The 24484-nt window shown below is 36.6% G+C and overlaps 1 protein-coding gene across 1 annotated transcript in view; it reads right to left on the reverse strand.

Moving 5' to 3' along the window:
* The window catches only part of ZRANB3 (zinc finger RANBP2-type containing 3), a 254638-nt gene that overhangs the window by 13536 nt on the left and 216618 nt on the right, over positions 1–24484 (reverse strand). The window contains exons 3-8 of the mRNA XM_083865032.1: positions 22375–22527; positions 9615–9633; positions 6767–6945; positions 4095–4326; positions 2328–2413; positions 216–387 (exon numbers count right to left, since the gene is read on the reverse strand). Of these exons, the coding sequence (XP_083721158.1) occupies positions 216–387; positions 2328–2413; positions 4095–4326; positions 6767–6945; positions 9615–9633; positions 22375–22526 (840 nt within the window). The 5' untranslated portion in view covers position 22527. The remainder of the gene's footprint in view (positions 1–215; positions 388–2327; positions 2414–4094; positions 4327–6766; positions 6946–9614; positions 9634–22374; positions 22528–24484) is intronic.

Raw genomic sequence — 24484 nt, forward strand, 5'->3', positions numbered from 1 at the left:
TACTAGAATTAGAACAAATTTTTTCCTTGATAAAAAAAATTTGCTGTATAATTGTTCTTTGTGTTACATTTTAAAAACAGTAACAAAGACACTCTGCTTTATACTCACATAATCTTTGTAACATATAATACACATGCATACATAAAAATACATATCCATACACAGATATTTCCATTTATTAAGAAATGCATTTTTAGCAAAAGTAGAAAATTGACCTTTGCTGCAGCTTGTGGGAGATCAAATGGAATACGCTGCCTGACTTTGGGAGGCAACTGAGTTAGGACATCATTCTTCAGTCTTCTGATCATTATTTCACTTAAAAGTTGATGTAGTTCCTCCAAGTTTGAAGCTCCTCTACAATCCCATTGCCTTCTTTTACCAAAAAACCTGAAAATGATAAATCAGTAAGAGTGTAAACATGAGATCTTCCAAATTCAATAGTACATAATTAATTTTAAAGCACACTATTGGATATGAAAGTGTGTTTCAGCTTCCCAGCAGCCACCACTGCCCCTTCACCTGCACACCACCCTCTGTCTATTCCCAGATTCCCACACTTGACTGTCCACAGGAAACAGAAGTTTCAAGTTTAATTTTGGAACTCCTGTTTCAATGGACTAATGAGAAGAATATACCACCATAAGAATAATCTTTATTATATTACAGACAGGAAAGCCATCATGAAAACTGCAAATATCACCATCAATATTCTTTTCCTTCCCTCCTTAAGAATTCCTTCTTAGTTACTGCCAGAGACGGATTTAAAGCTTAAGCTATCATCTTCAAAAGTAATACTATTTAATGAGCAAGGTTAAATAGAGAAAGAAGGTTTAACATTAAGAAGATAAAAGGCTGAAAAGAGAAATTTATTAACTCAGTTTTCCTTATTCTTTCCTTGTTTTGCTGTTTTTGAGGAAGTGTTGCAGCAGGAACAGCAGCTTTTCCCTGTCAGCATCACCAGGAGACAATAAAAGAATGAACATGACAGATTTGGACAAAAGCCCAGGTAGCATTTTCCAGAAGAGTGTGTTACAAGATGTAATTTTTATTAAAAGCCCAAACAAACAGCCACAACCCCCCCCCAAAAACTCCACAATGATTTAGAGATTTTTAAGCCTTATTGACTTTATCAACAGTGTTCTAATTAGCTGAATTAGCTGAATATAATCATTTGGGAAAGGGGCTGAGGGAGTCCCTTCTGCACTGGTGAAGTGGGAATGGCACAGATGGAAGACAGCAACATCTTTTGCTCATATCCCTTCCTGGGTCTATTTATATGTCTGTCCTCAGAAAGGCCTCCTTCCTCCACCCTCAGCACTGGGGATAGGACAGAAATGGCAGGCTGAGCCTCATGGAAATAGTTTGGACTTCATCTTTAAAACAGGTGTCTATGGACACCTAAGGAAAAACCCACCCATATTTTCACAGGAAGTGCTGCATAGAATAATCCTATCAAGTTTATTACCACAGGATGTTTTGTTCCAGCCAAGTCATGAAGAAAAAGTTATTCACTGAATGCTTGCCAAACCCTGAACTTGATTTTTATTACATTTATGGTATTCCAAAAATAAGATAATCATCTATGATTGAGTAGCTAACCATGCTGTACCCACGCACACTTGTGGTGTGAAAATTACAGATGCATTCAGTCAAAACACCATGGAAAAAATAGCATTTCTCTGTCTGAAAATTAGACAGCGATCTTCCATGTTATTTGAAGTTAAATACTGATAAAATGCATATGATGGAGGGAGAAAAACAAGTTTTATGAAAGTGAAACCATGTAATTATTATTGTAAAAATTAAATCTACATGCTAGCCAATTTAGCTGACAAAAATCTGTTATTCTGAATACATGCAGAGTTGTAGATGTGAAATTTTTAGCTAAGACAGTCAGCCTGTGAAATACAGAGACAAGTACTGGACTTTTTTTCCCATCCAAATGTGTTGAGGTAGCAAAAAAACCTGGATCCCATAATAAAGAGAGATATAAATTATTACATGACCATGAGCTTAAGACTGAGAGTCAAAAACTCCAGTTCTGAAGGTAAAACCTCCACAGCTCATATTAACGACAGTAAATGTATAAATAATTTTACTTAACAGAATGCTTCAACTTCATTTCAAACTTTAACAGTGTTAATTAATTAATCAGTGTCACCCTTTTCCCAATGCTCTTTGATGGAGGAAATGGTAGCTGACTCTGGGTTTCAAAGCAAGATGAAGTGACAGAGCAGTAGAGGTACTACCTACTGATTCTCTCTCTTGGCATGATAAGAAAAATCAAGGATACCCATAAGAATGTAAATAAGCAAGGGCAGTAGTACCTGACACGAGCATCACAGTACTTTCTAGCATATTCACTCCAAGTTCCAAACCTTCTTGGAAACAGTGCCTCAATCTGCATGAAGAGCTGCATAAAAAATAAAATAACAATGGCGAAAATGTAAAAATTGCCTGTGAATGTAAGACTAATCAGAAATAATCAATACATGGTTCTTGTGCTAAGTCTACATTTAATATTTGTACAAAACCCACACATCTTGGCCTGCATGCAAAAGAAATTCCACAGGATACAGGAGTCTTCAGAGAGGACAGTTGTGGGAAGCCCTCAAAGAACAGAGCACTCAGACCACTGTAACAGCACTGACAGCTTGGAAAAGATTCACACTGAACAAGAAAACATGGATGAGATGAAGTTATTCCTAAAAATACAGTTTTTATCATTTGCCAGATACATGGGCTTCTGCAAAGCTTCAGTGCAGGTACTGCATGAGTGCTCTGCCTCCTAAAATTCATGAAAAACCTACTCAATTCTTAAGTTTTACTTCAAAAAATAGACAATTTCAATACAGACCAAAAATTTCACAGTTTTTTTTTTTTTTAACTGCTATGTAGCAGGAGGTAAATACCAGTTTAGATGACCTTAACCAGGAAGAATCCTGCTTTACAAGCTGATATACTGTCAAAGCTTCCTGGCTTCTGAGATCATTTTTTATACACTTAAAGACTTTATATAAAAGATTCTGCTTATGACATGAAACTGATTAAAGACATTTAATGCTTTTTATAGTCTGCCCTGTAAGCCACTGAAGAACATCAGTATCACTAAAAAAAAAAAAAAAATAAATCTCAACTTATTTTCCATTGGTGAGGAATTTTGATCCCATTACTGTGGTCAAGGACAGCTTGTATGGAATTTCCTGTGAAGACCTTTAACAATGACACTGGTGTCAGTATCCATGCACTATATAAAGGCGTAACACTCTCTAACTTCAATTCTTCATCCAGGGTTGGTTGCAATGTCATTGTACAGGAAGTTTTAGTAATTATCCACACCCACAAACATAAATATTCATATTAAATTTTTAGGTAAGTACTCACGATATACCAAGTCCTCTTCCTCAGCTATCACCTCTTTGAACAAATTAAATTCATAAAGGGCCTTGGCATAAGTTCTATTTACACAGTGAGGAATTTTGAGCATAAAATACTATTTCTATAACTCTTTTAAGTTCCTTGAATACAAATCAGTTCTTATATTCCATTTTTCCCTTACATTTGATAAATAAAGGCAGTTGTCTTGGGTTCAGTATAAAACTCAAGAGAGTTTTTGTTACCTCTCTGCTCCTCCCTAATTTCCTAAGCTGACCTTCCTTCAAAGGAAAATTTGTCATTCTGGATGTGCAACAAGCACAGCCTGTATTTTGTTCCACTGAAGTGAACACAAGGAATATTCAAAAGACAGTGATAAACTTAGGACTGCCTTTGTCAGATGATGAAGTAGAATATTTAATACATGATCTTCTCTACCAAAGACTCCCCTACCCAGGAGAAACAAGCAGTTATTTCTTCAGCTGAAACATGCAAAATTAATTCCTTACAAGAAACACTGTCTCAAGTTACCTGTGCACAAGCTTGAAATAAGTTTGTAAATCAACTCTAACAAAAAGTCCTTTGTTTAGTTTCTTATACTTGTCCTTCTTAAGGCAGCTAGTGCTGCATGTTATTGCATATAGTCAACAAAACTGTTCATTTATTACTGATACCATCCTCAAAACCAAAACCAAAATGAAACACAACATATCAAATACCTCTTCAGGTCTTCCTAGAGCAGGAGTTCCAGTCAGGAGAACAGCTCTGAGAGCTTTCTGCACAATTGGCAGTAAAATCTTGCTGCGGGTGGCATTTCTGGATTTCATATAGTGTGACTCATCAATCACAACCACCTTAAAGTTCTGCCTGTACAAAGTGTCTACCAAAGTCTCTGCATCAGATGTTAACAGCCCATACCCCAGAATTGTTACTTTGCTCCTTGATATTCCCCTGAAAGAGAAAATCCACAAGTTTTCTTAGTAAATTTTTAATTGTAGGACAACTAATATAGCAAAGAAATTATAAAAACTAATCTCAGAAGGCATTTATGTCTCCTTTTGGATTGATTGACATGTGGGCTGTCAGGCTAACAACAACAGCTTTTGGTGTTTAAAAAATCTCACACTTATCAACCACACACATTTCATAACCATTTTCAGAAGACACACATTGCATTTCAAAGGAATTTCATTTATCTGGATGAATTGCTTCACCCTGTGCTCCTTTTCAGGGGCATCCCACTGGAAAAATCCACTTTGTGGACAAAAAGTTACACACAAGCCAAGATGTTTATTAGCACCCAAACACCTGGAGCAGCAATGTCTCTGTGCAAGCTTTCTGCTGCTCGAGGTACAATGAGTCCCCTCACCAGCAGCCTGGGAGGATTAAGCAGAGTATCCTGAGTATCCCTGGTTATCTGGGCACTGTGAAAGTACAGGCTGGGCTGAACCTCACCACCTGGTAAAACCATTCCTGTCACTGCTGTTATCCAGCTTTTCTGCTCAAACAGAACAAGAAAAAAAAAAAAAAAAAAAAAAAAAAAAAAAAAAAAAAAAAAAAAAAAAAAAAAATGGAAGGAGGGAGTCAACATGGCACAAGATGAAAAATTAGTCTTTAATTGAAAAGGAACTTTTAATAACAAATTTCCAGATGTATACAGGTCCAAGGCATGGACTGATTTTAAAATCACTAGGGAGCACTGTAGCCCTTCAGGAGCAACACAGGCACCCAAAGCTGTCAGACACACAAGTCACCAGGATGAGGGTCATGGCTGGTCTACCCATCTGTCAGACATCACTGCTCTGCTGCCATCATTTCTGTTTGTTCTTTAGGAGCAAGAGATGAAGAAACCAGGCAAGCTGAAGCTTCCTTGAGGATTTAAGAGGAATAAGTAAATGCAGCTCCACAGCGATGCTCCTGGATATGGAAGGTGCAGTGCTTTGAGCACTTGGCTCTGTACAGATAAACGTAGCAACCAGGAAAACACAGATTTCCCTAACTCTTTCTGAAGAGTACATTAAAAAAATTACAAATAAACTTACTTATTTTAGTGGAACCAATTTATTCAAGAAACTTCCATTTTGAAATTTGGCCACAAACGACAAACCTAAACTGACACCTAGGTTGATTTTAACCTGTTTTAATCAAGAAGTTAACACTCAAGCAGTAAACTTAGTTCTTGAAGTTTTGAAGAAAAGCAAAGTATTAAACTGGGAGAAATCAAAGCTTAACATATGGAAGTAGAATTTAACAAAATGCTAAACCAAGTTTGGCAGCTGTATTTTTGAATTTTCTTAAAAATGCACGGAACACTTTTTAATGTTAAAATATTAATTAGTTCAACAACAACCTCACTTATAGCTAGGAAGCCTCCTGGGAGTTAAATGAGCAGAAACCCAAGTTTTCATCTTCCCTTGTTTTTGAATAAAAGTAAGTAATAAGGGTTAAGGTCTACTCCTTTAAAAAAATCTTAAAAGAACAGAATTTCATTTGCTCTCTAATTTTTCCATCATTTTCCCTATCTATATTTCCCCTTTCTGCATCCAGCACTATAAGCACTGAATGCCTTTTACATAAATACCTTTAAAAAAAAAGCTAATTTCAGTTTCCTTGTTCCTGTGATGAACTTAAAATTTTTACTGTCAGTAGGAATTACCCTTTGATGAAGCTTTCACAATGCATTTTCAGTTGGATTTCTGTGGTTACCAGGAAGGTTCCAAGCAACACATCTTGGCAGTCATTTTCTGACATTCCCAGAAAACGTGAAGATCAGTCTCCCTCACACCAGAGTTTTAGAACAACATCTAAACATTACCATAAAATTAACCAAGTCATTTACAGTAAAGGAGTCAAAAACCACCCTTGCAATTCAGGGTAATAGGAGAGTTATTCTAATAACACCCAAGACATAGCTTCTCTGATGAATTCATTAAGTCTAAAGATAGAAAGCGTAGGTCATGATGACCTTTTCAGTTATTTAGGGATTACTTATTCGAACTTACAAATTTTCTCAGCATGCTAAATGGAATTCTAACAGTAATTACTTCCTTATTTTGTAATGTACACCAGAAGTTCTCCAAAAATGTTTTACAGAAGCTAATGAATTCATCAGAGTTGAGAAATAACTGTGTATGTTCAATTTGAGACACACTGAAGTAATCTAATTTTCAGCAGACAAGCATTTGCTACTTTGCAAAAAGCAGATCCCTCAACTTTTAAGAAAATGAGTAACTACTGTAATACAGTAACAGGAAACTGGGAGGAGTGGCTGATAGTGCAGAGGGTGTATCTGATAGCCCCGAGGGTGTTTCTGATAGCCCAGAGGGTGGCCCTGCTTGAGCAGGGGGTGGTGGGCAAGCCTTTCTAGAGCAGAATAACAAATTGTACTCACCCAATATCAGTTTTGTTCTGAATGATGCTAATGTCATCTGGAGAGAGCTCTGGAATCCACTTCTCCATCTCATCCACCCAAGGGTATCTCAGAGAGGAAGGCACTACAATTAAGAGAGGCCATTCATTTTTGTAGTAATATGAAATGGCAATTGCTTGAATTGTTTTTCCTAGCCCCATCTGCAAAAAGAAAAGAACAACATTAAAACCAGAAAACTCTGCTCAGAAAGCATACTCTATTCAGAAGAGTCCAAAAGAATTTGCAAAAACAGAACCAAATAAAGGAAACCCAGTCAAAGAGGTACTTACACAGCATGTATTTAATTGTCACTCTGTTACCACAGATCATCTTTTATGAAACAAGATTTTTCTAGTTAAATGGATTAATACATGTGTTATATCTGGTTAGCTCATCAAAGTCAGAAGAAGCATTTCCATTCATCTCAGAAAATTTTCAGTTCAGGGTCTTAACAGGAGAGACTAAAAAGATCAAACTCTTTAACTTGTTAAGCTACCAAAAACATTTTTAAAAGACTATGCAAAGGAAAGAAAAGTATAGGATGCCTTTTTACAATAACAACAACTTTATCCTCAATTGCATAGGCAAGTGAAGAACAAACACCTGTGGGAAGAACTCTGGGTTTGACCCAGTGGGACAACAAAAAGAAACTACTGCTCTGATTCATCAGAGCTGATGTTTTTTCTTTGGCCTCTAACACAGATAACAAAGCCCAGATAGTGAGAATTCAGATGGACAGAGAAGGGCAAGATTCAACAGATTTATATTTAACAGGAAGGTATTTGCTTCATATTGTCAGGGTGAGAACACTTCCACAGGTAAATAATCATGGCAACAGGTGATTGTAAGATTTAGACTTTAGGCTTTTGTTTAAAAAAATATCACATCCCCCTCCCCAAGATTTTATCAAAGGATGCAGCTGTTTTCTCTGCTTGTTCACATGGCAAGAGATAGTTCCCAACTCCTGTGAAACATCAAAGCAGAGATGGGCCTTAAAATGCTCTCTGCAGGTTTTCCATGGAGTCCAGGGGATATTGGAGTGATTTGCTGCTATCTAACTACTCACAGCAGTGAGACATAAAAAAACAACTTACATCTACTGAGTCTGAATGGACTGATGTAATGAAGAGATTTCCCAAGTGCAAAAGAAAACAGTGAATTTTTCTACTATTACTAGAAAGAAAATAAAAGGAAAGCTACTGTGATACTCAGTTTTCATTCAAAATTGCCAAGTTTTCATTAAAATTTTCCCACAAGTTTCCCTTGTGTCACCACTAGTTCTTAGGTCATCTGAAAACAAAGCCAAGTGGTAAAAAAAATCCCCAAAAACAAACCAAAACCAAAAAAACCCAAAATAACATTCATTTTTAGTTTGCTGCCATGGCTGTGTCCCTAACTGAAGCTGTGCAGTCCCTGGTGATAATCCAGGCACTGAGTTGATATGAATATGGAATAAAAGCAGGAGTTTTGGCATCAGCACACCCAGGGCTGCATGCAGATCCCAGAGCTGATCAGGTAACACAATGCGAGAGACTAGAAAAAGTGGAGAAAATATTATGGTCTTGGGTTTTGATATAAACCCATCTTTCTCCAGCATGGAAACAGATGACACTGAAATTTTTTTGGGAAAAAATTTGTTTGTCTCCACACTGAGAAAAAAAATGGAAACAGATTTGTAGATCTCCTTTCAAAACATACTGGTTTTATCTTACTTTAATCCTTACACAGCTACACAATCCAGGGATATGTACAGTAATTCTCTGATCTTGAGTTTTCCCCCATCATTTCTTTTTACATCCAAGCTCACAATACTGATATTTAATTTTACCAACATTTTCTGATTTAGAGAGAGGCCAAAAAGCACAGGATACACATCACTGCATGATACCTCCTCCAGTGCCACACCTATTGTCATGATGAAATATACCATCTTTATTTAGGAATAAATGTATCTTCCAGGACTTTTTATTGCTAACATAATTATGCACAGCTCGTTTTCTAGTTCAAGAAGGGAAATGAACTGTTTTAATAAAAAAATAGCTACTGCTGATATTTTGATTTTTCCCAAGCTTCTCTTTTCCCTTTCCCTGAATACTTTTGTATTCTCCACAGCTCCCAGATATTTTGCATTCTATGCCAGGATAGTTTATCTCCAGATGTAATGAGATTTTTATAGTATGAGGAGATGCTTAAGTTCCAATAATCCATCTCCTTCTCCCTCCTAGTGTGTCAAGAAAACCCAAATTAGAATTGTGAGACTACAGAAATTCTCATTTTCAGAAAGGTTTTATACTGACAACACATCAAGAACATTATTACAAAAATGTTTTATCTGTGGAAGAAATGCTGGACTCAGATTTCTCTAACATAGAATATAATGTATGTTTTTAAATGTATGGACACAGTGAATTTTACTATTACTACTTGATTAGTGCATGTTAAAAAAATTAATCTTTGAAAACCATATCTGTTAAAAATCTCTTTGGGCCAGGAATGTCTAATAATGCACTAAAAATAGCTCACTATGCAAATATAAAGCATTTTTAAAAATCAACTGAGTCAGTGTTTTTAAAATGTAACAGTACAGGAGATTTAACCTACAATTAAAAGTAACCTTCTAAGTTTTCTCAAGGATTCTTCCAAACTTATGTCAGGTTTGAATTTTTCCCTCACCGAGGCATTTGCAGGATATCTGCTGACTATCACAGGAATTAGAATTCTTTCACTACCAGCCTTTCTGCCCACGCCTCTCAAACAAAAAAAGTCACATCTGCACAAAGTGCATTAACACCAGAAAAAACAGTGTTAGAGGAACAGAAATATCACTTACCTCATCAGCAATCATACACCTAAGTAAGAAACAAAAACAGAGGGAAAAAGCAGAAATTAATTGTAAAGATAATACATAAAACAATACTTACAAACTGTTTACTATAAATTTAAATTCTGGATTTACAGAACCAATGAAAGGAAAAAAGGTTCATTCCTCCAGATATCACCTACAAAAAGTGAATTTGGTATGAACTGAAAATAAGCATAACAATAACTCTAAAAATATTTATTCAGTTTGCTGGTGTTACTGCAGAACTTACAATTGCAAAACTGAATTTCTGCTTAGGCCCAGGAATAGATTAATTGTAATCATAAGAGACACTTCCAAGGCAAGAAGTGTATCTTCAATTTTCTATTGTCTTTCAGAAACAGTAATGTTTTTGCTGCTTCATGATTAAAGATTATTTATATGTCAGATTGATTTTAAAACTGTGCTTTCCAGAGCTGTCACATTTGTTTTGAAATAGAAGCAGACACTCCCTCTCTCCCACCAATTGTACCAGCTAAAGTATTAGAAAATGAATTTGATTTTTTGCCCATTTTGGAGTCACTTGGCAATGCCACTCTGTGTAAAGACAAATGACAATTCCAACTCCCCAGTCATAAATAGTAAATTCTGTTCAGCATATTTACATTTTGTAAACATTAAATGTCATCTTTGGCATGAATTTCTTAAAGGTATTTTAACCATTCTGGGATTCTGTAGGTACCCATTGCACCGTGTAACTCAAATATAGTGTTCCTTCCATGAAAAAATGGGAAAGATCTTCCTGGGTCTTAGTGTCTTTAACAAAATTTAACACAACAACATATAAGCATTCTGTATTTTGATCCAGAAGAATTTTTTTCAGGTAATAAAGAACTGCTTTTTTAGTGGTAGCTACTGTAAAGTTAATGTAGCTGGCCAAAAAAAGATAAAATGTTTGAGAGTTTCAGAACCACAGCACACTGCTGTTCGCTCACTCTGCCTGCCAGTATAAATTCCAGTGTCTATGAATTTCTGCAGTTTCTTTCAACTGAGGTAAAAAATTAATTCAAAATTAATTCTTATACAACTTCAATTTTTATAAGCAACAAACTATTTGCAATTGCTTTGCAACTTCCTCCCCCAAGCTGTTAGAGATGGAGCAATGAAAATAAAGGAAGAAAATATAACCAAACAAAGCCCCCAAGTGTGCACAGATTTACAAGGGGGAAAAAAAAGACAGGAAGAGAATTATTTTTAGTGGCAACTCATGATTGTGGGGCCTTAATGTCTGTGATTTGCAGCTGGGCAAAGACATTTATTTGCAGACAACTAACACACAATTCTAATTTAAAAATAATGTCAGTTTTTGCTCAAAGACTGATTTTTTTTTTTCCATTCAATACTCACTGTTAATTGCTTGAACTGAAGTTTACAAAACAAGTCTTTCTTTTTTGCAGATTCTTTGAGGCCAACTGCTTTCAGTACATTAATCATGTTTTTAAAAAACAGTTTGAAGCCTGAAATCAATTGGAATGCACAATAACCTACTGTTGCAGTAGTACTCCTTACCCAAATGCAGCAAATGAGTAAGACTACAACTGACAGCTACAGAGCAGTGACAGCTCAAGAACAAACCACAGACCTTCTTCAACAATATAGATTATTTATTGTAAGAATATCAGAGCGAAGTACAAATATAGCAACAACCAAGTTGCATGTGGTAGCAAAAAAATGTGGTAAAGAGGACAGGAATGAAAGTATTCCTTGCCAGCTTCTGTTGATAAATACAGTACTTCTCAGCAGAAAGTTAAGTTTTAGCAGAATTGCATAAATAGTGAAATGTTAATTATGCCAGTTCAGACAAACAGAAAAAGTGAGAATAGGTAAGATCCTATTGCACTATTCTTTGGCACAGGTGAACTATGTGGATGCTCCTTCTTCCTTTCAGGATAACAAGCAAAAAAATGAAGAAATTCAGAGTGATTTACAAATGGCTCTGAGAATTAGAAGGTGAATAGCAAATAAAAACCCACCAACTTTAAACAGGAACATGTTTTCCATAAAGCCAGATTTCTTCATTAGAGTGAAATGTAGCCACTTAAACATTGATGACTTTATCTGCTGACGAGTAAGAAACTGTTCTGTTTTTCTTTTTGCACTAATTTGCAGACAGTACTCATAAAATCTTTGGTGCTATAGAGTATCTCCTGTTTTCATGCCTATTAACTTCCACTGAATATTTCCTTAAGTGAAACTTCTTAAGTAGCAGCAACAAAGTTGATGACTTTAAAATATTTATAGAAACTCATCATTTTGTTGCTGGTAATTGAAGGAAAGTACAAAGTAGCTGCCATCACTTTACCCATAATAACTCTGCAAACAGAGGTTATATTAAATGATCAACACAATTTTATCTTCCTCATTTCTACAGCACCAATAGAAACAGAGCCACAGAAACAGTTCTATGCTTAAAGCTGGATATCTCTGGTGATATTTTGCTAGTAACTATTCACTCTCTTCTCTTGCCCAATGATGAAATTGCTTTGTTGTAAGTAGTTGGGATTTTCTTCCTGTACTTGCAGTCCATCCATTTTTCAGCATTTAAAATTCGACAAGACACATCACAGATTGAGATCAATCAAGTGCACTAAATTGGTTTTAAAGCTCCAGTTAGAGTTATCTGAATGTGTAAAGTCCCCTGTGATTATACAGTTAGTGACATGAATCACTGCCTGGATCCACACTGCTCAGACTCAAATTCCTGAAGTGCTACAGTTTTTACATTGCTAATTTATGCCAATTAATTAACATCATTGACACTCACACTTGATAAAATTTTGACATGGCATACAAGATTGACTTTATGATACAGGTAGAAGTTAATACAACTAATGTAAGTGGAAATGGAGGATACTGAATTTATTTTATGACCTGATGCATTTTAAAGCATTCATCTGTGTATCTTTCACAGTTTTAAAATAAGAATCCTAAAGATGTCTGCCTAATGTAGGTAAAAAGAAGTCAAGAATTTTTTCATTGGATTCTAGGGCAATGAAAAACAGTTTATAGAGGAGAGGAAAACCATGAAATGTCTCCAGTTTATAAATACAACTATTAGATTTGAAGTGTAAAGAACTTCCCAGTCTTTATAGCCCATATCAAACAGAACTTCCAAGATACCTAATAGTTAGTTGCACTAAGCTGCTAAAAAGCAATACTTTACATAATCTTAAAAATATGTAGCCTCTATTTAAAACAAGCTTCAGTATGTTCTATATTATTGCAGTCAGACAAGCTGCCAGCATGGACATAAAGGTTCCATGCTGTTAAAAGCCAAAGAAACAGATCTTCAGCTACATGGAAGGGACAAATATGTATTTTTGTTTCACATATTTTGACTGCAAGAAGACAGACTTCTTGTTCTCTGAAGTTCAATTAGTCATTTCCTCTCAACTGGTAGTTACCCAATCTGAGCTTCATCATTCATATCCCATCTGTTCATATGACACCTTAATAATAGCTCTCTCCAAGAATATAAATCAGAGCTATGATACGCAGATTCACATCCTGTTATAAGCTCAGCCCACATGGTCAAAAGTTTCAGAAAAGCACGGAAAAAAAATCATTTGAGATGTCTCAGTTGCACTTACTCTCAGCAGCAAAGTCCAACCGTGCAAAAAGCACCATTCAATGGCAAATTCTTTCGGATTCTTTTGCATTTAATCTTTAAATGTTTCCCTTCTTCAGAGCGAATCCTGTGGCTTGTGTTTGAATCTCTGTCCATTCATCACGGAACTCTGCTATTTTTTTCCTAGCAGAGAGCTGTCGAATCTCATTGGGATGCACTGCACATGCTGCTACAACCTTGCTACTATTCATAACCCTTCGGCAGTGTAGGGTTAGCAGAAGCCTTTGGACACAGTAGGATCTTTCACAAATAGAAGGGAACCACAGCTTGGGCCTCCACTAGGCTGTAACGACCCCGGCATTTTGAGGTTTATTAGCCTGAAAATAAAACTACATTCTTCTTTTAACAAGCAAACACAAAGAGCTTTGAGTGAGGATGTACCCTGGTGAGTGAACACACCTGCAGAGAGCAAGGTCTGCTGTGCTGGTGTCCAAAACCTTACTGCTGTTCACTGAAGAGAACCCTACTGTTCATTGAAGAGAACAAATGCAAACACCTGAGGCTGTACACAAACCCCACCTTTCCTCTGGATGGAGAGAATCCCATAGTTAAAGGGACCACCCAAAGCTGGATGAGTCAGAACCGCAGAACCAGACTTTCAGCACTATCACAATTGGTACTTGACACCTTTACAAGTAATCAAGCATCAGGCAAAGGTGCATTTACACATCCTTACTACAGCAAACCTTGGAGAGAAACCTGAACTAAGGAAAAAAAAAAAAAAAAAAAAAAAAAAAAACCCAAACAAAAAAACAGGTGAAAGAGCTAAGAAAGAAACCCAAAATTCCTGACAGAGCCCTCTGAAAGCTCTGTCTCTAAAAGAACAGATTTTTCAATCCTCAAAAAACACAGAGAGTTCCTGATCGTGTTGATGTCAAGAAGACTGGAATCAGCTTCGCAAAGCAGAAGGACAAGCAGATCTCTAAAATTTTATGCAGATGAGTTCATTGGAGAAACAGAAGGAAACTGAGGCTAAGCTCATGTGGCATATGTCATAGAGCCACACAAAAATAGTCTGCATCAGAAGGTTAATGCTAACACAGTTTTGTAAAAGCAGTTTCAGGGAAGAACAAACATTTAAATGAAAATAATTTCTATTTCTGCTCTGGGTTACATTCGGGTGACCCCTTTTGAAATGTCAGCACTATTAACCATGCAAACAATACACCTAAAGTTTCTTATATTAATTATGGCTGCTCCCATAAGGTATTTTTGTAAAAAGAAAGAATCTATTTTGAACTTTGCTCTTGGAGGAATATTGATTAACAAGACGCTGGAATTAAGGTCTGTACAACCAAGGATCCTACCATGTCAAACAATTGGTGTTAGAGGTTTCTTGTAAACATAGAAATATTTGCAATAATATCCTCTCTAGACAGTTGTACTTCCTTACATGGTAGACTGAAAACTAAAGGGGTACAGCAATCCAATACATCTGTTGCTTGCTTGTAGGGATAATTTAACTTCTTGATTGATTTTCAGCAGCTATTTATCCAGGAAAAACCACTGAGAACTGCAGGTAGTTTTTTCAGAACAAACTCCTTCCTTTTTAGATGCATTTTCCAAGGCAAACAGTCAAAGCGGTAGCACTTCATTTTTTAAAACACTGAAAAATTTTGTTACTACTCAAGCAAATTAAAGCTGTTTTTTGTTAATGCAGGCTTTGGAACATGTTGTACAGAGGAAGCTCGAGTCTTTCTTTCACTGGTGTGGGTGTCCTGATATTCTTGGGATTCTCACCTACTCATGTGAGTCAGTTTTATATAACACTACAACATATAATTTACCTCCCACTCACAAGCCAACACTTCAGCACTAACATCTTAACCAAGGGTTATTTAAGGAATCTGAACTTAGAACATTTTTATATAAAACTGCGCAAGCAACCATTACATTTGTGTGTCAGTAATCACAGCACACAGCCCTAAAACTAGAACAAAGAGAGCTGACTCCCTTGCAGAAATAATCAAGGGTGTTGCATCAAAAATAGCGCTCCAGAAGATGTAAGATAAATCTTACCCTTGCTCCTGAACTGCACCAGGTGCTTAAAAAATCCCTAAGTAATAAAACCTCAACCTTTGATTTAACATAAGATGAACTAAATTGCCACTCTGCATTGTTAATGATTCTGAAAAGGAGGTAGAGGAGAATGGTTGTGCTGTCTTATGCTTTTCTCCAACACTCCTCTACATGTGACTGAAAAACCCACCTAAAATGTTTTCTTAGTATTTGAAAGCTCTCAGACTACATGTTCTGGTATTTTAGCTTTGGCAAAGATGTGTGGAATAACACATAACAAAGTGGCCAAGTTGAAGGTTAAGCTCAGACACGTCAACAGGTTTTTAGAATATGTTAATGAACTGTTAGGTGAGAAAAACCTCCAGCCAAGACACCCAACAGTGATAATGAAAACTCCTCATCTATTCAGTCCCTGGCTTCTGAGACAAATGGGTTCAGCAGCTGACTCAATGTAAGAAAACAGAATAACTTCAACTAATTTCAGCTACTGATAATCGAGGCTGCAAATGTTAACCTTGCTGTTAACTGGCATGACAAATACCTGTGAGCAGCAGCAGAAGCCTTCCTTGGTATGCAGTCTGCTGGCTTTCAATGAAATGTAGATATTTATCACCACTTTCCCAATAAACTGCATTCCCTGGTGATCTGGGGCAGTTTTTCCTTGTGCCTATGTTCTCCCTCTCTTTCCAACTTGCACAAAGTCAGTCAGAATGTGACTCACACTCACTTCTATCCACTCTCATTAAAGTGACTTGTCTCACACTCAGAAGTGTTCTCTCCCATTTGTCCTCTCCTGGCTCTGTGGTTAAACACCAGCTTCTGATCATGGATTCCCACACTGCAAACCTTCCCTGCACACAGCTAACACCAATTCATTTCCCCTTTCCCCTCCACTCTAGCACTGCTGACAACCTACTACCTACACTTGTAGTCTTTACCTCTCTTGATTCTCCTCTTCCATTCTAACAAATTGTGCCCTGCATTTCTAAAATTTGCATTTTATTCTCTATTCCTGCTGCTACAAGTCCACATTTAAACCGAGGTAAATTCTAATATTTCTACCATTGGGTTTTTTCTGTTCTTAAGTCTTCTTTTTTTCTTTTTCACCCCACATAGTTCCTCTCCTGAATTATATCCTAGATTCACTTACTGACAATGCATTTTTTGTTCCATTTGAATTGCTTCCCAGTTCCTCCAGCATCACTTCCAAACAAGCTTCCCTGGCTAGGAAAGCTCTGCAGAATTTGGCTCAGGCTCTCATTCATACTTCCTGCATCTGAACCTCATTCTGTGAGCTAGCATCTTCATTTATTCATCCCTCTCTTCCTTGGCACTTCTCAAATGTGAGATGTACTCTGAATCATTACAAACCAAGGTCTTAAAAAAAAAATTAAATCTTTCTTCAACTCTCAGAGCTGAAATGTATTAACTCTGTTTGATCCCCTCCATATTCACTAAATAGCCATCCCATCCTTGTTCCCCAGAGCTGAATTCTGTGCTTTGTTCTCTAAGACTGGAGATAACTGCTCACCTTTTATAATGTAGGTTTAAGAACCCACATTTATCACAAATTTGTGATAATTTTATATATCTGAGTTGCTGAATATATTGGAATAAAAGATGATTTCTTTCTTACTCTAGCAAGAAACTTATGCCTTGTTACAAACAGCTCTTTCAGGCTATCTAGCTACAAACTACTGAGACTAGAGACAGAAATCAAAAAAAGAGTTACAATTATTTTTGTTCCAATCTGATTTCTGATCACAAGTTCTACAAATAATTGAGATGCTTGTTGATGGCACTTGATGTTGCAAGCCACCAAGTCCAAATTAAAATAAAAGAAATATTCATAGCCATGTTTAAAAAAAACCCCAAATGTGAAGATAATGTTTTTTTCTAACAGGCAAATTTAGGTAATTTGGCTTTGACTGAAGTCATTGTGACTGAGAAAAATTCAACAGCCTGTAAAATATTTTTGTAAGTGTTCTTTTAAACCATGCAGCTGATTCTGAAAAAAAAAGAATTAGACAATGGTAAAAAGCAGTTGGTCTTGCATTTAATCACAACATTGACTTGCAGAAACCTATGACCTTTCAAACAAAGGACAGAAAAATTAGATATAGATGGTAAGAGATATACAGACATGCGACTAGGCTTAGTGCTTCAAATTGGAATTGAAAGATAAATCTGTTCTCTTATTCATAGCTACTATCAAAGATAAGAAACTGAAGAATAGAAATACACTGAGAGAGCAAATCAATCAGTAATCATGGATCAAAAATAGTCAAGATAAAAGCAAAGTAAAACAAAAGCTCTGGTAACTTAAAAAGGCAATACAAGACAGAAAGCAACAATTGCACCGTACAGAAGGAGAAAGAAAGATTAATAGACAACATAAAACCCAGAGAAGCATAAAACTGAGAAGGAAACTCAGTAATGATGACAAAAATAAGAGTGAAAGTGAAAAATAGTTATAGAAAAGTGTAAGACAAAAGGGCTTACTGCTCTAGCACAAACCAAAATGTGCATGGGAGTGCATGGACTGAACATATTTTCCCTTATTCCATCAGCTTCCAAAATCTAAGACCATAACTCCCTTAGACACCCAACTCAAATGGAAATTACACCTTTCATGCTACTCAGTGGATAATACGGCCTAGAAAGTTAAAAAAATTTGTGTATAAATTTGCATAAGAATCTAAATAGGACATATCAGAAATTCCTTACCCTACAAAGGGCTGTGCCTGGGAATTTCAAACATTTCTGTTTGCTTCCTGCCCAAGAGCTGCCATTTCTGTTAAAATTGCTAAACCCTCAGCAGACTATATATGCTGTGCCTTTCTAGTGAAGAATCTTTCAGCTGTGTTCATAAACTTCAAGGAAATTACGATTTGAACCTTTGTTTTTTTGGTCTGCTTTGAGGATGGAAGAGGGGGAATTAATTTCTACAAAGACTGAAAATTTTTGAAGTAAAAATCTGTTTCAGTTAACACAGAATTAACCATGTATTTCTCATGTGCAACTTGCTAGAGATCAGAGGCACAGTCGATGGGAAAAAATACTATTTTAAAGTGCAGGCAACTGACTCAATATTATAATAGAGGACATTTACACCCTATTCACTAATGATTTCTCTGCCATAATGGTTCTCTGTAGGCCATTACCCAAGAAATTATTAAACACGATAAAACTTTCTTACTCTAGATAGGGACTGCCCAACAAAACAATTGTCCTTGCATTAAAACTGATAGCTCTTTATGGGAGATGTGAACTCTGTATATCCTGGTATTACCATCTATGTTAATTTACTTTTTTTACTGTGTCTAACAGCATTAGGCCAGAATGTATGGGAAATTAAAAATCACATGATCCTGAATAAATAAATTAATGTATTACCTCTCAAACTCAGAGAAAACAAGATCACCCCAATAAAACAGTTTCAGCATACAATTCTAATGGAAAAGCTTGTTTATGGGTGGTAAATATCTCCAAGTCTTCTCTTGCATCCAGCGTAAACAAATTGTTCTGCCAACACGCTTAAAAGAAATATATCTGTGTGTCTGAAGGCATCTTTTACAGATACCATCTACAAGACAAGCAATGCTAAATAATGATGCTTGCAAATCACATGCTGACAGTTTTTATTACAAAACTTGATAAAGCATTTAGTGATATCCAGTAGCATGAGAGCTAAATTTCAAATAACAGCATGCCTCTTTTACAGTGTATTCAGGTGAACAAATTGCGTTACTAGGCAGACATCACACACTTTTGTAAGGAGAGGATATAAAACAAGAATACAGGGTAGAAAGAATTGTGACTTTCCAAGTATGACATTAGTGAACAGCAGCAGTAAAAATCAGTAATATTCAAAGAACAATGTGAGCTCAAATGAGATTGAATACAATCCTTATCAACACAATATTGAGTCTCTTGCCCATGTATCTCTGTATCTTGATTATTTTACCCAAGCTTCCACCACTTCTTCCAGAGGATTGTTCTTCAACACTGCCAGCTCTTCACTAACACCTGGTGACCCCTCAGCTCTACCCTGAGCTCTTGGGAAATGGGGATTTGTCCACATCTGCCCAAACATGACTAAGAAGCAGCAGAGAGCAGAGAATTGCTCACTTCCACCTCCCAACAGCACACACGCATCTGACCCCAACAACCCTCAGTATTTCCTAAGCCTGTTGCTAACATGTCACATTCCCAGAAAGGACAAGCTGGTTGGTTTTTATCTAAGAGAGAGCTTAAAGCACACACACACAAACAACCAAACAAATATACATTATTGCTGTTTTTAAAAGTAACTTACACCTTCACTGAAAAGAAAATCACAAAAATAAAATATTCTTCATGGATGCAAGTTGTGTGCACCCAGCTTTTCTGCACACTCACGTTTGAGGCTACAAATAAAGACAATAAATTGAATCCATCCCTAGGCAGCCATTCCAAAGTGCATCTCTGAAGAATAATCTCTAGTAAGGAATAAGCAGCCAGTCAGTTATTTACCTTAAAGGCATGTTTGTGAAATAAAAGGTATGTTAGCTTATGTTGAAGCACACACTGTCTTCTTGGCTCTAGAACTGTCATTTCCTAGAAGAGTGTTAGGCAGTCTCTGTTAGATGAGGTAATGCCTTTGGAGCACCTACTGGAAAAGCCTTTGATTCATTTACCAATGAATCAAAAACACAAACCACAACAGCATATTTATTTCATGCTTTGGGAACAGACAAGGGAATTAATAGCTCAGTCCCAGCCCCTGCCATGCGAAAAATAAGAGCTTGTTCTAATAATAAGTCCCTTTTCATGCTGGGTGCTTGTCTAATCTAAGATGATATTAATTGAAACTCTTCAGCCAACACTTGCTCTACACCAGTTTCCTACCACTACAGCAAAGCATGGATTAAGTGATGCCTGTGAAGGGAGTGCATAGCCTGGGGGAAGAAGAAAGATGAGCAGAGATGCACATACTGCTCACTTCAAGTCCTAGGCTTATATATTTTTTTAAAATTAGAAAAGACACTTCCACAGAAAATATACCACTGGGAACACTGAAAGAAGGCTTAAATCATTATGGAGTACACAAAATTTGTGTGAGGCAAGGGCTGACAAACTAATAAGAAAACTCAGCTACAAGCACCAGAGGCTCTTGTTCTCTGTTTTGGGACAGGAAGAGAAATAGATCTGCATGAGCAAGGGACAGATTTAAAAAATACTCCTTGGAAAAGTTTGACTTAACACATTTAACTTTGGATAGAAGCTGGTGCACACAATTCCTCAGTGTGACCCAGCTTACACACAGAATTTGCTGCGCCAAGCAATAAGATTTCTTGCAGTCATGATGAAAATTGTTTCATATGAATGCCACATGAAAACCATCAGTGCTGGGTTATGCAAAACTCCTGTTAGTGAAAGACTTAAAGAAAAAATCCATAACCCTCATAAAAAAAGAAAATTCCCTCCTTGACAGAGAGTCATTAGACTAGGTATTTCAAACATTTTTGAATACTTATTACAGGCAATTGTTACTACTTCAACAAAAAGAAGAAAGAAGCATCTGATAAAAATTTATTCAGCCCTACACTTAAGCTGCTTCCCTCTATATTATACAACAGCCTGCAAAAGATTATGCCACTTTCAAATACACCCATTAGCCTACACTAATTAAATGTGTAGTTTCTTTAATTTTAACAGCTTCTGTTATTTTACTACTTGAATATACAAATATACACCTCAATTGCATAATCTATGGCAGCCAAGGGCTTTGGATTTATTAAATTCAACCCTAACACAGGCTTTGCTGTCTATTCTACCAAAGTCTTAGCTAGCTATTAAAAGGATATCCACTCATTCTCAGTCTGTGCAGCAAGAAGTGCCTGATATGGCTGGTGGTCACAGAGCAGTTAATGCCAATTCAGCATAAAGCATGTCAAATCTCAGGCTTTCATGTGAAGGGCTGGACTCATCTTTCTGTTCTGCCACTGAAACTGGCAGCATAAAACAGATGGTTTGTTCATTCCCTGAGACAGCAGTGCTAAAGGGTTTTGGGAAAAGGAACAGAATCAAAGTGAAAAAATTCTGAGATTTTAATTGATTAAAAGTTCCATGTAATTTCAAGAACTGCTGATAAATATTTCCTTTCCAATTTTTCACCTTTAGGGGAAAAGATGCATGTTTCCTTTCCCCTGAAAATAATCACAAGCATTAGCAAGCAACCCCCTTAGGCCCTAAGCCTCTGCTTCTCTGCTGGAACCCTGGAAGCAAGATGCTGAAATAATCAGGAACTAATTTCATCCATCTTTCCCACAGAGGCTACAGTAATTCCATTTGTGCCAGACCTCCCCAACATCTTTCCTTTCCAGAACAACAGCATACAGTAGTTTCACAGCTTTAGGCTGCAATTTCCTAAAATATATAAATGTAGAAATAGCATTTCCCCCTCTCCTTTTTGACCCTGTAACTCAGTAACAGGCTCTTACTCAGCAAAATATTTCCAGACTCTGCTGCATAAACTGTGTTTTTTTGATTTACCAGGTACTTAATTGCTGAATGCCCACTCCATCAGCTGCTGCACTGGCTAAATGAGAACTCTGCAAGGCTTCTCCTGCTCTGCTGCTGCAGCCCAGGGAGCTCCAGAACACCCTGATTACACTCCAGAATTGAACCAAATTTAAAATAGAAAACCAAAGAGATGCATCAGGATCTGTTAGTCATTCCCTTAACAGCTCTGTCCTGCCATTAAGAACTAAAGAATCAAATGTGAATTAACTTATTTTAGGAATTCTCTATTAACATAACAAAAATGATGGTCCTACTGATATCAACCTCCTTTTACACGAGAACTTTGATATTACAATTCTCTTTTGCATAATGCATTATTAAACATTTCTTCATCTTCTGTGGAAAAAAACCCCACAACTCATTTTAAACCATGTTACCTTCCAGTTTGTGAAAGATTTCTGTAACATAACTCACCTAAGACTGCTGGTAATGAATAACCTTTGTAAAAAAATAATTGTTTACCTAAAGTAATTGTTTTTAGTATGTGATACAGTAAGTTGAACACAATAATTTTACCTGCCACTTCTCTGAAGTGCAAATATGATGCCCTTTTCCTGAAAAGGAAGCAGCTTCTTTCTCAGTCTTTCAGGTAGGAAGGACAGCTTGGCATCAACATCCTCTGAGTGAGAAGCTTCGAGTGAAGGTGTTTCCTGGAGAGCTTTGGCCATGCTGAACCAGAGGGAAACAAAAGAGAAATAAAAGAGAAAGATGATCTCTTACCTACATGGCAGAATAAAGAAGAAAGCTTGATGGGTAAAGCTTCATCACTTCATCTTGAAAAAATCAGTATCTACACAACTTTCCTTGAGTGCTAAGAATTCTCTCTGGAAAGCATAAAATTGTGCAGATGCTGGAGGAAGAGTGCCTCACCTCAGTATCCATAAAATATTCCAACTATTCCAGGATGAAGAGGGCAGCATGCACCTCTCCCTTTACAGTATGAAATTATTATTTTAGCACATACCCTATTCATGAATGGAAGTTATTTGCCATTCAAATCGAGCTTACCCATGGACACTGAAATACAACCCTTAGTAAATATTTTTCAGAAGAGTTCCAGGAAATGAGACAATTAAAGAGGTATAGCAAATTTAAATTTAAAATACCAATCAATACATAAAAGTTGGAATATCAGCATTGTATTGACCATGGCAATTTTGTCCCCAGTTTTCCCCAGTGGAATGTTTGGTGCACCTTTACAGAAACAATATTCCTGTACCTTGGGCCTCTGGAACATTCGGCAGCAGATGAAAGTCCTGTGATGAGTCCCAGGCTCTTTCATGCACGTCCACTACAGAGCTTTGCTTAACAGAAGATGCAAAACCCCAGTGTGCTCAAGACAAGCATTTCCCAGAAAAAAATTCATAAAGCTCCAGTAAATAAATACCTGCTTCTGCTCTCAGTTGAGCAAACACAAATGTTTCAATTCTAACTCTTGGGAAAACAACCAGAATCACTTCAGTTCTATCACAATATTTTCCACTGAGTATTTTCTTCCTTTGAAAGTTGATTAAGGTAAGATACTTGAAGACTGCTGGCAAACAAACAAAAACTAAACATTTCTGTAGAGCCAAGCTTCAACAATGCTGCAGGATTGGTGGGCCCAACAAAGCTGCTCAACACTCAGTTCTGAGATTCACATCTAAAGAAAATTTGTGACTCATTTCTGTACTAATCTTCCATTCTATAAATGCAGAGATAATGATGTACTTGTGATCAGCTCCCTTCATAGCTTGTTGTGAGTGACAATATGAGAATGAAATGTTAACATAATTAACTTGCTGTTGAACAAGATCATGACAAGATCCTTTCACTGAAAGGCTGAATAGGAACCAAGCAGTTTCAGGAGAATAAATCTGAATTAGAGGAGGCACATGAGTCATCAGTACACAGCAATACTACCATGAAAAATGTTTCTGCATCAGTCATTAACAAGGTTAAAACTGACTTTGCAGATCTTAGAAAGCAGCAGAACAGAAAGCACTAACTAACAGATATGTACAAGTTTTTGTTTAGTTTTTTCCTCTAGGTGAATGATTGTACAAATGAATGGTGAATAATTACAGATGTGAATAATTAAAGAACTCCACATGTGGTGAACAATGACTATTAAAACAACATACACAATATGGTGGGAGTGGTGGTCATGGATGTTTTGAGACAGAGTACTTAATGTACGCACTGTAGTAATGTCAAGAAATAAAAACAGTCTGTTTGAAAAAAGAATTTGGTCAGTGTAGCAGAAGACCAGTTTGTATCTGTTGTTCTAGCTATTGCACATTTAGAAAATGTAAGAGGAGAAAGATTAGTGCATGTATTCTCTAACTCAACTTTTCATGGTTTTTTCTGTGTCTCAGTGTGCTGTAACACAGATCACATCGACCTTCCCACATCTCCAGATCACAAGTTCTGGAGCTTCATTTTTTTTTTTTTTTTTAAGATAAAATAGACCTAAAAGGTTTTTGTGTGGACACCCAGCTTCTCATTCAGAGACTTCATTCAGCTGCACAAGTTTCATGAGTTTAAAAAACTCAAACTCCAGAGTGTTTATTCCAGTGTTTTAAAGGAAATCAGGGATGAAATAGCTGAATTGCTAAACCCAGTAACTATTAATCTAAAATTGCTT

Source organism: Zosterops lateralis, assembly GCF_965231275.1.
Source record: "Zosterops lateralis genome assembly, chromosome: 7".
Taxonomy (NCBI): Eukaryota; Metazoa; Chordata; class Aves; order Passeriformes; family Zosteropidae; genus Zosterops; species Zosterops lateralis.